Source organism: Stegodyphus dumicola, chromosome X2, assembly GCF_044657685.1.
Source record: "Stegodyphus dumicola isolate Sdum_Otavi_A_Nest chromosome X2, ASM4465768v1".
NCBI classification, from domain to species: Eukaryota; Metazoa; Arthropoda; class Arachnida; order Araneae; family Eresidae; genus Stegodyphus; species Stegodyphus dumicola.
The window spans coordinates 109938031-109950843 of record NC_140781.1 but is presented as its reverse complement, the minus strand read 5'-3'; the positions used below and the strand labels follow the sequence as shown (position 1 = coordinate 109950843).

Sequence of the window (12813 nt, the reverse complement as noted above, 5' to 3'; positions counted from 1 at the left end):
TAATCTTTTACATATTCTTTATTTTTCTTACACACACACATATATATATTAAGAAACCAGTGTATAAATATGTCATATTTTATAAGCACAGTCGCGATGGCTGGAACCCTCAACTGCTTTCGATGACAGTCATGGCTGTGGTTAAGGTATACAAATGAAGATAATAAAACATGAACTTAAAGAATATCCAGTCTTTATTCTCACACATATCCAATTCATTTGGCAGACACTTATTCAAATCTAAGTTTTATGATCATAGCCGGTAATTTTAAATGTTTTTGGATATTGCAAAGCAAAGGTGAAATTTTCGAATTAAAGGATTTTGTAAAGAAATGTGGGGAAGCGGTAATAAATGAAGATAATATAAAAGAATTTGTTTTATTATTGATTTCATATTTTGTAGAACTTTAATGAATTTTTTATTAACAAACTCAAAGATTTCAAAGCAAGCAATGGCCACGTTGTACAGAAAAAGCAATTTTACCTCCATCGTGCGAGACTGTGTATCGGAAATTCTAAAAATAGGCTCAATTTAGAATAATTTTGCGATATTGCTCTTGAACTGAATTTTATGGTTTAAGTGCAAAGAGCATGATATTTAATAAATAAAGGTAACACACAAAATGTAAAAGGAAAAAAAAAACGCCCCTTTGGACATAATTTAAAATCTGAAACCTTTCAGATTTTCTTTTTTTCATTAATTTTATAATTTCTACATGCCATCTTACTAGATTTAAACTGATGATCTAATATCCCAAATCCAGAATCTTGGAAGTTCCGACGAGTCCGGATCTTGTACTTTGTACTGTATCACAAAAATTGTGATAACTTGTTCAAAAATAAGCCACTCCATGTAAAATTCGAATATGTTCTTAAATCGGAATTGCTGAGCAAAACTGCAGCATTCAAATTAGTGTCGCTCCAAGCAAAATATATCACTTGTGAGAAGCATAAAATTGCATGTTTCAGAGCAAGCCTACAAATTCCACTGTGATACAGAGATAAGAAATCTGGGGCAGCCAATTTGTAACAATGACCTCCAGGCATCATTTGCCCAAAGAACTGGAATGGAACCTGAACTCTCAACTGAGATTCTCCCTTGCTGCAGCCACTGGAAGGTTGGTATCAAAATCAATCTTGCATAGAAGGCATCGCAAAGGAGGTCTGCATGCGAGATAACCAGTCATTTGCATGTCGCTCAAGTCACGTTACAGATGGGAATGTTTGAGGTGGGCATGTCAATATGTCCACTGGACAGCTGATAAATGGAGGGCTGTCCTCTTTACAGAAGAGTCCAGATTTCAGTCTCTGAAGCAATAGTATGTGTTACTTGATTTGGAGAGAACCTGGAATCCTTTACCATCCACCAAACATTCCTGAAAGAGATGCACACGGAGGGGCAGTGTCTGTGTTTGGAATGGTATCTTTTTGGATGGACGAAAAGACTTCCATGTCTTTCCATGTGGAACAACGAATCCTCAGGCCTATACAGATCACATCCTTAATGCTTATGTGTCCCCTTATGTCAGAGCAATAGGTGATCATTTATTGCTACATGATGACAATGCTAGACTAAACAGGACTTGCATCATGGAGTGGCCAGCTAGATCACTGGACTTGTATCCTATCGAGCATGTTTGGGATGCTTTAGGAAGACATATAGCTGGTATCAATCCTCCTCTTCAGACCCTTACCATGCTTGCAACTGCTTTGCAAGAACAATGTCTTGCACGTCCTACGGAACTGAGAGACTGCATAATTGACAGCATTGCACATCACTGTATGTGTTGCATTGCTTCTAGGGGGATCATACTCCATGTTGAATGTAATTTTCCTATACCAAACGGGCACATCTGATTTGCTTATTTAATACATACTAATTTCTATAACATCATAATTGTCTGGTAATTTCTTTTCATGATATTTTACACCTTAAAAAGTGTTGTATGCAGGGGTCAGTTTCATTAAATTCTACATGCAACTTTTTGAGTATTCGTCATTATTGTGATATTTTCTTAATCAAACGATAATCAGTGTACATAATGTTGGCACCGATAAGACCATTTGAATCCTAAAAAAGGACAATGACATAAGTGGTTAAGAGGTTGCTATAACTAAAATGGATTATATGTGTTTTCACCAGTTGGAGATACTCTGCACTAATCATAATGGAATGGCAACACTAATCAGTGTTCATTATAATAAGCATCAACATTATGTATTTCTTTTTTTATAAAAAATCATAGTTTTGATAGTGTCTTAAGAATTGTGGAAATACATAAATTTTAAAATAATAAACTACTTTTACTGCATAACAAATTATTAATAAAATACATTAAAACATACAGTGAATAAATCATTTTGGAGGCACTTTTAACACAATAAAGAATCTTTATAAATCAAACTGCCGAGGGGTTACAAATTTTGTTTAGTTTAGTACTTACACATCTCTGTCAGCATATGGAGATTTACTTTGTTCAGTCAAGGAAGAAATTTCTTCTTCTTCTGTAGTTTTTTCAGCCAATTTTTTACTGGTTTCGGTAAGTTCCTGAAATTTTTTTTTCCACAGTTATACATAAAGGAGTAAGATAAGCAAGTCTCAAAGGTACTCGTAATATTTTTGATTTCATTTCTCTTAACACTTCAAATTACCTACTTAAAAAGTAAATCACTAAACCATGGTCACTGCTACAATGATATTCGCTTATTTTGTTCATTCATTTCATCAAATACAGCAAAGGATGAAAGGTTGTCAGTAAAACAAGAATGGTCACTCCAACTTCAAACTTATTTTTAAAAAATAAAGCTGATTTTTTAAAACTAAAAAGAACAATTTCAGTTAAAATTAGCAGTTACAGCTCTATAAACAATACACAAAATTACTAAATATAATTTTTTCTATAACTAAAGGAAGACTTTCTATGAAAATTGGCAGAATTTTTAAGTTTAGCAACGTCACAAAGCATCACTGCATTGGCAAACAAAATAATGCTGACATATTTTTAACTCCAGCACCATGCAGCACCTAGCACCTATTTTTTTAATGAGTAATTTCTAAATAAGAAGATATTTAGTCATTAAACTGTTTACACTTTTGTTAAGTTAGTGGCTGCCCATTAGATACTTAATATAAATGTTTACATATTAATATATACATGTTTACATAGTAGCAAAGTTTGTCACAGTTCAGTCTGCATTTGGTTTACAAACTGAAATTAAAATTCTCACTTTAAGTCAATTAACAATTGCCAAAGTAGATTCATATTTTTGCATGAAATTGTTACTAAGTGTTATGGATTTCTTGCATGAACTGCTGTTCTGTTAGGAAAAGTTCTCCAGAATTTTGCTCCTGAAGAAAGCAGACCCTGCATCTGGCTGGCCTTGAAATTGACAGAACTTCATTCAAAATCTATACGAAATTAAGGCTGCATTTTACTTAGTTTTAAATTTTACTTTGCCCTGCTTCCCTTCCAATTTGAACTGAAGTTTATTTCTTACTCATAAATTTCATAAAAACTAACAAAATAAATTTAGAAAACATTAAATAATTCCTTTGAATATGAATCAATTTTTTTTCTGATCTTAATACATGATGGATACTCAGTAAAAAGAAGCAAAACATTCATAAATGTGATAACAGGTGTAAAAAAAACAACTAATCAATGGCAAAGCCACAAATTTTAAAACACCTAAAATAAGTTTGCCTGAAAACCGCAGAGCAAGAGTTTTTATAAATTTGAGGTTTTAATAATGGCATGTCTTACAGAAATGAAAAATGTAGTATGGAAAATAATCAGAAATGCAATAATTATAATGCGGAAAATAACCAGTTACATTTTTTTTAAATTAAACAATGAGAACATTTAATTATCCCACTGAACATAATCTGAGAGATTTCAATACTGAGTGCATATTATTTATAGCAGAACTTGGTACTGATACAAAAAAATCTAATGACCTAACACATTTCTACTGTAATGAAAAACCATTTAAACTTTAATTTTTCATTTATTCATTCATAAAATGACCATAAAATGTCAGTCATAGATAAGTTTTTCATTTTTGCTTTCTCATTATTTAATTGTACTTTCTGGAAATCATTTCCTCCTGCCTCATCTGCATGGACTGCATACTTACTTCATCTGTAAAACATCATAGCATTTTTAAAAATAAATATTTTTCCTCCCTTTTAGAGCCCACCAGCGGCCGAGCGGTAAAATCCCTGAACACTGGTAGTTCAGTCTGAGGTTTGAATCCCATGAACAGGCTGGCTGCATGGGTGTTTTCATGGTTTTCCCCACGTGTGAAATGAATATGAGCCAGTTTCCCTTAGAAAGTCATCCACAAAGGCATCCCTCGCCTACGGCAGATAGCCCTTGAGGCTTTGCCATATTTAAACAAACCAACCCTATCTTTTAGTTTCAGGGGTGTGTTTAAATTACAAGTGTTAGACACTGATCTTTCATCTATTTGATCCAAACCACTCTTGCAATGTTAACACAAGTACTCAAACTGCTCCTAATGTCAAATGAGTTAGTTTGCTGTTTAAACTTAATATTTACATATAAACTTTTTAAAAACATATAGCAACTAATTTACACAAACTAAGAATAACTATTACTAACTTACAAAACTAAGCAGTAGCATTATCACATAACCTTTTTTCTAAACATGATACTACTACTCATAACAGAAAAAATTTCCAACAGCAATCGTATCAAATGTAACAAACATTCCAGAGCAATATTAAATTCTCTGACTGCGGTTAAATGGGATAAGTGGCATAGCAAAGAATAACAGTGATATCTGCCTTTAAGAAGGATGCTTTTATGAAGCATGTTCAAAGAAAACCTTGCTTATATTTTACAAGTGAAGGAAACCACATAACCAGAAGACGTTTACCATTAGACTGCTTAACAAAACCAAACAACTATGTAAATATATTGATCAAATAACTATTCTGTACGAGTTACTCTCAGATTACACAAAACCTTTCCTACAGAAATTTCATATTAGATAAAAATTTCCAATTCTTGCATTTCAAATACACAAAATCTATCACTATTTAATATAATTTATAAATCTATACATTTATAAAATACAAACACACTTACTTTCAACATTGAGAATTCATAATGTTGATAACCTTTGGTTGTTTCAGCAACAGATGTCATTGTATGAGAAACCTTTTCACAAATTGCAATCAAAGTGTTTTGATATCCAGCCAAGGCTTGAGAAAATAAATTACAACGTGAAAATGACAGCAAGTCGACTTTCTGTAGAGTATCAAGCTTTAATTTATCGAATCGTGCTTTTGTTTTTCGCACGTTGCTTTGCACCTGCAAATAAATCATAGACTTATTGAAGTTTTAATTAACAGTTAGAAGAAAACAGATATTAACAAATCTGTGAAACTGAAATGATCTTTTAACTAAAATACCATGGCAAAATAAATTCTAACTTAAGCAATTATCATACCAAACCATAGCCTGCACTTAGTAATTTAGTTAGCTCTCAAAATATTCTAAATGTAATGTTTGATTTTGGAAGATTTCTGCTTAAATTTCTGTATAAATATTTTCAGAAAAGTATATTTGCACTTGTAAAATTTTCCACATAAATTGCTTTAGCCATCTACTGACCTCTTACCATGAACATGAAAATTCACATTTGATTTCTTAATTCTGTTACTTGGCATCATATGTTGATATACATTTCTTTTAATCACTCATTTATTTGCTGCTTTTAAATTCATTAGGCTTTTCTTTAATTTCTCTTATTTTTAATTTAACCAGTTTTCATTCATATGTAGGGTGTTCTAAATAAATGAACACCCTGATCACATTTCAGTACAATACTGCTTTTATAATGTATATGCAACAAGAAAGTGCAACATTGTGATATGTGCAACACTGTTACAAAAAACACTGTCCTCTAATTGTATCAACAAAAACCAAATTAGCAGTCTAGTTTGTATACAGTTTTATTTGGGACATCCTGGATTACCAATACATATTGGATTAATATTTAAAATTATTTTAACAGAGTAACAAATGCATCATTTAACTTTCCCTGATAATATTTATGAATAAAAGTAAATAATGTTATAAAAAAAACTTCATTATGAATTATAAACCTAATGCCACTTACAAATAAAATGTTCAAAATACTTTACATTTCTACATAACAAAATTCTTTAAAGTATTATTTAAACTCAGACATGTCTGTTCTAACATATCGTGAAAATGTGTGAAACTGCATTAAAAAATAATTTTATATTCTCAATGAAGGGAAATTAAGGTAAAATATATTTGTTTCATAAATAATATCATTTAATGATCTATTCTTAAACTGAAAATCTTGTTTCTTCATTCAATATTTACAAAACAAACAATTTTTGTATACAAAATGCTGAAAAACAAGAATGATCAAATTTATTATTAGCAACTTGTAACTTAGAAATATTTCAGCTGCTTATTATGACACAGCAACTATATATAAATATTCAACACACTGATTTAAATCAGGTCTTTCATTCAGCAGAAATGATTTCATTTCTCGCAGAGTTTTAAATTTAAAAACTGGTACTTATTTCTAGTTTGACTTCACAAAAATGCAATTGAAGTGAAATTGATACCTCCCTAAACAAAAGGAAATAATTTAATAAAGAAACATTTAAAAAAGACACTAGTAACATGGGTTTATACCAAATATATCATAAAGTGATAACTGAATACCCCTTTAATTCTTTTGGCTTTTATACATACAAAATTTTAATTATTACTTTTAACAATATACATAGCATCTTGATTTTATAATAAAATTAGTAATAGAGCTTCAGTCCAAAGAAAAGATGGAATTCTTGATACAACTAAGAAAATGAATGACTTCTTCAAGGTTTCCTATTTTTTTACCACGATACAAATGTTAATTATGCCCTGTTATGCACAAAACTATTTCCTTAAAGACATATTTAAAATTTTTATTTAGAACTAGGCAGTTGGAAGAATCCTCCAGTGATAAGTAAAGCAATCATCCATTTATTAGAATGTTTTAGCATGCAAATATGCTACAGCAGTAGCAAATATTTTCATTAAAGATTTTGATCACAAATAACAAGCTATTAAATTATACAAATTAAAATTGAATACACTAAAATAAGGTGACCTAACCAGTGTGGTGCGGCCAGAACTTCCCTTTCTGCGATGTGTACAGGACATTGAGGAACTCGTGTTAAGAAGAAACGTCCTTTGAGAAAGCGTTTCTTCTTTGATTTTTTGCAATAATTTAAACAGATTTTCGTAGATTTTTGTTTTTTTGGCTTATCCATTAATTAATTTACTTGAGCGAAAAAATATTTTCTTTTCCTTTAAAATTTTCAGCAATTTTAAATGATATTCATTTTATAAACTCTTGATAATGTGACTTTCGAACTTCAACGCCGGCTTGGAGTTTTGGCGACAGATATTTCCCAGCATGCATGTTCTTTATCTGTTTCCCTCTATGTTGTAACTGAGTCACTCCTGTTGCAGAGAAGTTTTTCTTCTTGACAATATATATTCTTTGATTCTAACCTCCATAGTACCATATACTAAGATTAAACCGATTTTGTTTTAAACGAAAATAAGTATTTTGTTTAGTTCAACATGCATTGCATATGCGCATGCAATTCTCTTGATTCTTGGAGGTTACTGGAAACTTGCTTTGCCTTTCTAAAAGACAATCTAATTGGAGCTGCAAAAATTGGCTCTATGCCAGCTGCCCGAATGACGCTGATGCGATTCACAATTCGCCAAGAAAGCGATCGCTTCCAACGTTGGCGCAAAACTTCCTTTTGGGGGAAAATTCCTCGACTTTTTGCAGAGTTTGACTAAAATATTTAAATTCCCTGACTTTTCCCTCAATTTTTGAATTCCCTAACTTTTTCCGGTTTTCCAGGTAGCGTGGCAACCCTGATGTAAGGATATCAGACTACTTACTATACAGAACTACAAGAACATACAAAAAGTTATATTTCACATTTTTTACAAAACTGATTTTTCACATTTAAAAAATTCCAAAATATAAATATCTATCATTTAAAACATTTTTGTTATTGGAAGTATTAGGTCTATGCCAAATGGCTACACGCCCCCCCCCATAAAAGAAGGAAAGACGAAGACTTTTGGAAATATGGTGTGTATCACATTCAAAGACAAACATGTTTCACATTTTAAAAATTAGAGCTAGGATATTCTAGTTGCTTTTCACAACAGCAAATTTTAAGAAATAAAACTACCTCAAAATTAGGAAAATAAGTTCTGTATTTGCTATGATGATGCATGTTCATGTATGGAGCATACATCATAGTAAGAACTAACTGCATGCTCTGTATGAAACAAGGTGCACATCATCATAAGACTCTAGCACTGTACTTTCATAATGAGTACACCTCAAACATTACTAACTCTAAACCTTATTCTATTACGTACACAAATCATGGATTTAATAAAACCTTTCTAAGGCATAGCTGCTAACCTTGAAATGTGAAAAGCTGAGAGGTTTTTGTACTATGCAGTGACTCCATTTTAAACTCCACTGACTTAAGTTCACTTTAAAATAACTGATTTAGATTACAAAACTATTTATAACGATTCTGATGTAAAATATATTAATACTTTTTTATGTATTCTAAATTGCACGTTCTTTCGCTATTGTAATTTTCTTATACTTTTAAACCGAGCAAATCCTAAGTATAAATAGTAACCTTATATTTATTAAAGTACTTTTAAATATGATGAAAATAATATTAAAAATTGATACATATACTACAGTGTGGATAAGCCTAATGATGTACCACATAAGACAAAATTAATTACAAACATCAATTGATCCAACACTGCTTGAATCTTCATAAAATGGTCTAGAAATGCCTACAGTAGATTACAATAATTGAAATTAAATAAAATTTAGTTAGAAAAATATGGTAAAAGTCATTAAGGGAGGGGAATGGAATTTACGCAATTTAGATTTCCTTTATTCAATAGATTTCCCTTATTGTTGGAAAACATTTTGCTTCTTACAAGAACTTTAAAAATGGGAGAATCAGTGATCTAACAAACAGACTGCAAGATGTGATGGAAAACAGGAAGGGTTAGCAGTTATGCTACAGTGTACTCATTAATGTCTTGCTGGCACAAAGTAACTTAAATCATAGCGAACATATATATAGATACAGTGGTTACCTCGATATACGAGTGCCCTAATATATGAGTGTTTTGAGACGCGAGCTGCCAAGCGAGCGATATTTTGCTTTGAGATAAGAGCAAGATTTGAGATTCGAGTTCTGGAAGGACCACTTTAACATCGTGATATGCCTAAGAATTATTGATCAGACCTGGCTGGGTGTTACGAGGACCTTAACCTCTGCATGGAAGAAGATGTGGCCTGAAGCTGTAGCTGAAAGGGCCTTCCAAGAATTGGAACCCGAAGTGTTAGTGGTAGAGGAGATTGTTTCTCTGGGAAAATCCATGGATCTGGAGGTGGATGAGAGAGATGTGAACGAACTTGTTGAGGAACAGTCTCAGGAGCTGACAACCGAGGAGTTACATGATCTACATTCGCGGCAGCATACGGTGGTTCAACAAAAAATTAGTTTTGAAGAGGACCCAGAAATGGAGGGAGTTATCCGTACAAGACATATAAAGGATATCTTGAGAATGTGGGAGAAAGCTGTAGAGTTCATGGATAAAAATCATTCCGAAAAAGTTGCAACTGATCGTGCATCGGAGTTGTTCAACGAAACTTGTCTAACTCATTTCCACAATATCCTGAAAGGAAGGAAGAACAGACCTCCTTGGACAGTTTTTTTAAACGATCTGCAAGTGAAAATGAGCAAAGCGTGATGCAAAAAGTGAAGACCAGCGACGAAAATTAAGCGCTTCCGTAAGCACTTCACTTTTTCTTTTAATTATGTTTTTATAGAATATGTATTTGTTAGTTATAAATAAATGTTTTTTCTTGTAAATACATTTTTCTTATTCAAAAACACTTAACAAAAACAACTGAGGTGGTGTTTTGGGAGCTGGAATGGATTAATGGCATTTCAATTTTAATTTCAATGGGGGAAATTGCTTTGAGATACGAGCAAGGTTACAGAACGAATTAAACTCGTATGTTGAGGTACCACTGTACAGTGAAAAAAATATCAAATGCAACCAGATTTTTCCATAACTGAGATAAGTTCATGTACAACATAACAATATGCAGCTCACAAAAGATTAGCATGCAAATGGAAACAATTATTGCATTCCACCTGAAATATGGTAAACACATACCTTTCTAAACTTTTCAAGCTGTTTACAGGTATCAGGATCAAGTTGTTGTGAGACATCTTTCATCCACATCAGAGCTCCTCGATATGCAGTCCTAGCCTTCTCCATTTTTTCCACAGTCTGCAAAGTATCAACTATTGCTCTATACTGGAAAGTCTCTACTTCATGGTAGAGACGAACTAATGGTAAGCGCAAAGATAATCTAGAAAATTTTTTAATAAAATTTCAATATCAATTAGCAAATGAATGAGAAACTATGCTACAAACATGAAACATGCCAAAAACTAATCACTTATAAATCAAGAGCAGTAATCTAAGCAACAACAAACAAAAACTGAAATTCAACTGAGATAAAGGGAAATTTAGAAACAGCTTATATAAAAGCCATTAAATGAACTATGACATAATGATTCTGCTCAATATGAATGCAGTTGATACCGTCTTTAACTGAAGAATTTCTTAATAAAACACAAGCATGTCATCCAGAAAAACACACAATTTGGAATAATGAAATCAATTAACGGATAGAGTACAATGTCTGAAATCCAATGCCCAATATCTTGGCCTCCAGACTGCCAGCCAAAATGAATAAAATAAAAATAAACTTTTTGCCTTAGGAAACCCCTTCTAGGAATGGAGAATATAGTACAGTATAAAGTCTTTAATCCGGACGTCCATAATCTGGAATGATCTATAATCCAGACCTCAAAGCTACAAACTTTCTGCGCATGCGTAGCGTTTACGCATGCAAGTTTAATGTATAATGGACGGTATAAGCTAGGCTAAAATTATCTATTTCAGTTAATGTTGCAGATTGCGTTGTTCCTTATTCTTCTAATTGGATTCGGTTTATTATTTTTTGCAGACTGTTAGAGCAATTTTATAAAAATTAAGCTTGAACTTTCGATTATGTCAAAAAGAGTTTCCAATTCTGGAGCTGCCAAAGGATCTACAAAGCGAAAGCATGTTTCGATGTCCATTAAACAAGAAGTGGAATTGCTACAAAAAATGGATAAAGGCATGAAGAAAGTGACAGAGAGGTGATTTGTTTCTCTAACCATTCCGAAATCTGTTTATCAATTTCACGCTGCTCTGCGGGGGGTAGGGGGGACATCGCGGCACGCAACAAACTGGAAGTTGATGTGTCAGCACTATCCTCATCTTCAGGGCAGATGTTCTTATTTTATTTGGCTTATAATTCCTTACTAAATGTAGTGTTTCATCTCGATGTACTCCGATATGATTAAAATCAATTTCGGCATCATTATAAATATCACGAATACACATCAAATAGTTTTCTGGTTGCAATTTTCTAATTTCGACTATGTGTAATGTATGCTTTATGCATGCGCGCGCTAAAAGAAATGTTTAATAAAGTAAAGAAATAAATATTAAGCTTCATTTTGTTTGTAAATTTTGATACCCTTTAGATCATAATTGCTCTTTATTTCATAAATTATGGTTTTATATTTTTAACTGTATAATTTCTGCATGCCATCTTACCAGATTTAAATTGATGATGTATAATCCGGAAAAAACCCTAATCCGGAGTCGCCGATGAGTCCGGATTAAAGACTTTGTACTGTAATAATAATAATTAAAAAAAAAACAGAAACATCATACATGCAAAAACACCCGCTGACTAGTGGTTTCATACCATGGCTAATGACAATATATTGACTAGCATACCAGTGTTGGCCAGGATCATATTTTCAGACCTTGAGATGTTGTGACGGGTAGCATTCTTCTGTTTTACCTAAACAAAAACTAAAGCTCCAATGCTGCCATGTCTACATCTCATCTTACTACATTTAAACTGAAGATCTAAAATCCAGAAATTCTTGAAAACCAGAATCACCAAAATCCAACGAGTTCATATTGTAAATTATTCATTTATTTTCGAATACCAATAATGAAATGCCCACTCTAAAATCAGCATTTCAGATGAAAAATTTCAAAATTAAACTCTATAAGAAATTACCTAATTTTATAAACTTTTCAAACTTAGCTCTCAGATGTACAACAATGATTTTAATAAACCCCTTAACTTTCAACAACATAGTAAAATATTTAGAATGTTGAATGTATCTACTCAACATATGAGGTTTCTGCTTAGCAGTCTATCACTCAAGAAAGTTCCAAGATATGCAGTATTACTATACCAGGGTCATTTTTCTTTCAACCTGCAATGGAGCATAAGAAAAGAGTAAATAACAAACTGAATTTATTACCAAAAGTTATGTAAGAACATAGTTACTTTTTGACAAAATTATTTTGAAGATTCCAGCATTTGTCATAGTGGTGGACAAGCTTTCTGATCCCCTCTTCAAAGAATCTAGCCGCCAATGATGTGAGATAAGCCTGAACGTTGTTTTGATGCTCCTCACTCATCCAAAATCTTAGGTTTCCTAGTCAGTTCTTCAATTCAATGATGCAATGAAAATCACCGAGTGCAATGTCAGAGTTATATGATTCCTGGGTGATCAAACACATCTCACTT

At 32.3% G+C, this 12813-nt stretch overlaps 1 protein-coding gene across 1 annotated transcript in view; it reads right to left on the bottom strand.

Moving 5' to 3' along the window:
• ICA69 (islet cell autoantigen 1-like protein) overlaps window positions 1–12813 on the bottom strand; it is a 135035-nt gene that overhangs the window by 53453 nt on the left and 68769 nt on the right. The window contains exons 5-7 of the mRNA XM_035363685.2: window positions 10317–10515; window positions 5115–5339; window positions 2445–2548 (exon numbers count right to left, since the gene is read on the bottom strand). Coding sequence (XP_035219576.2) covers window positions 2445–2548; window positions 5115–5339; window positions 10317–10515 — 528 coding nt within the window. The remainder of the gene's footprint in view (window positions 1–2444; window positions 2549–5114; window positions 5340–10316; window positions 10516–12813) is intronic.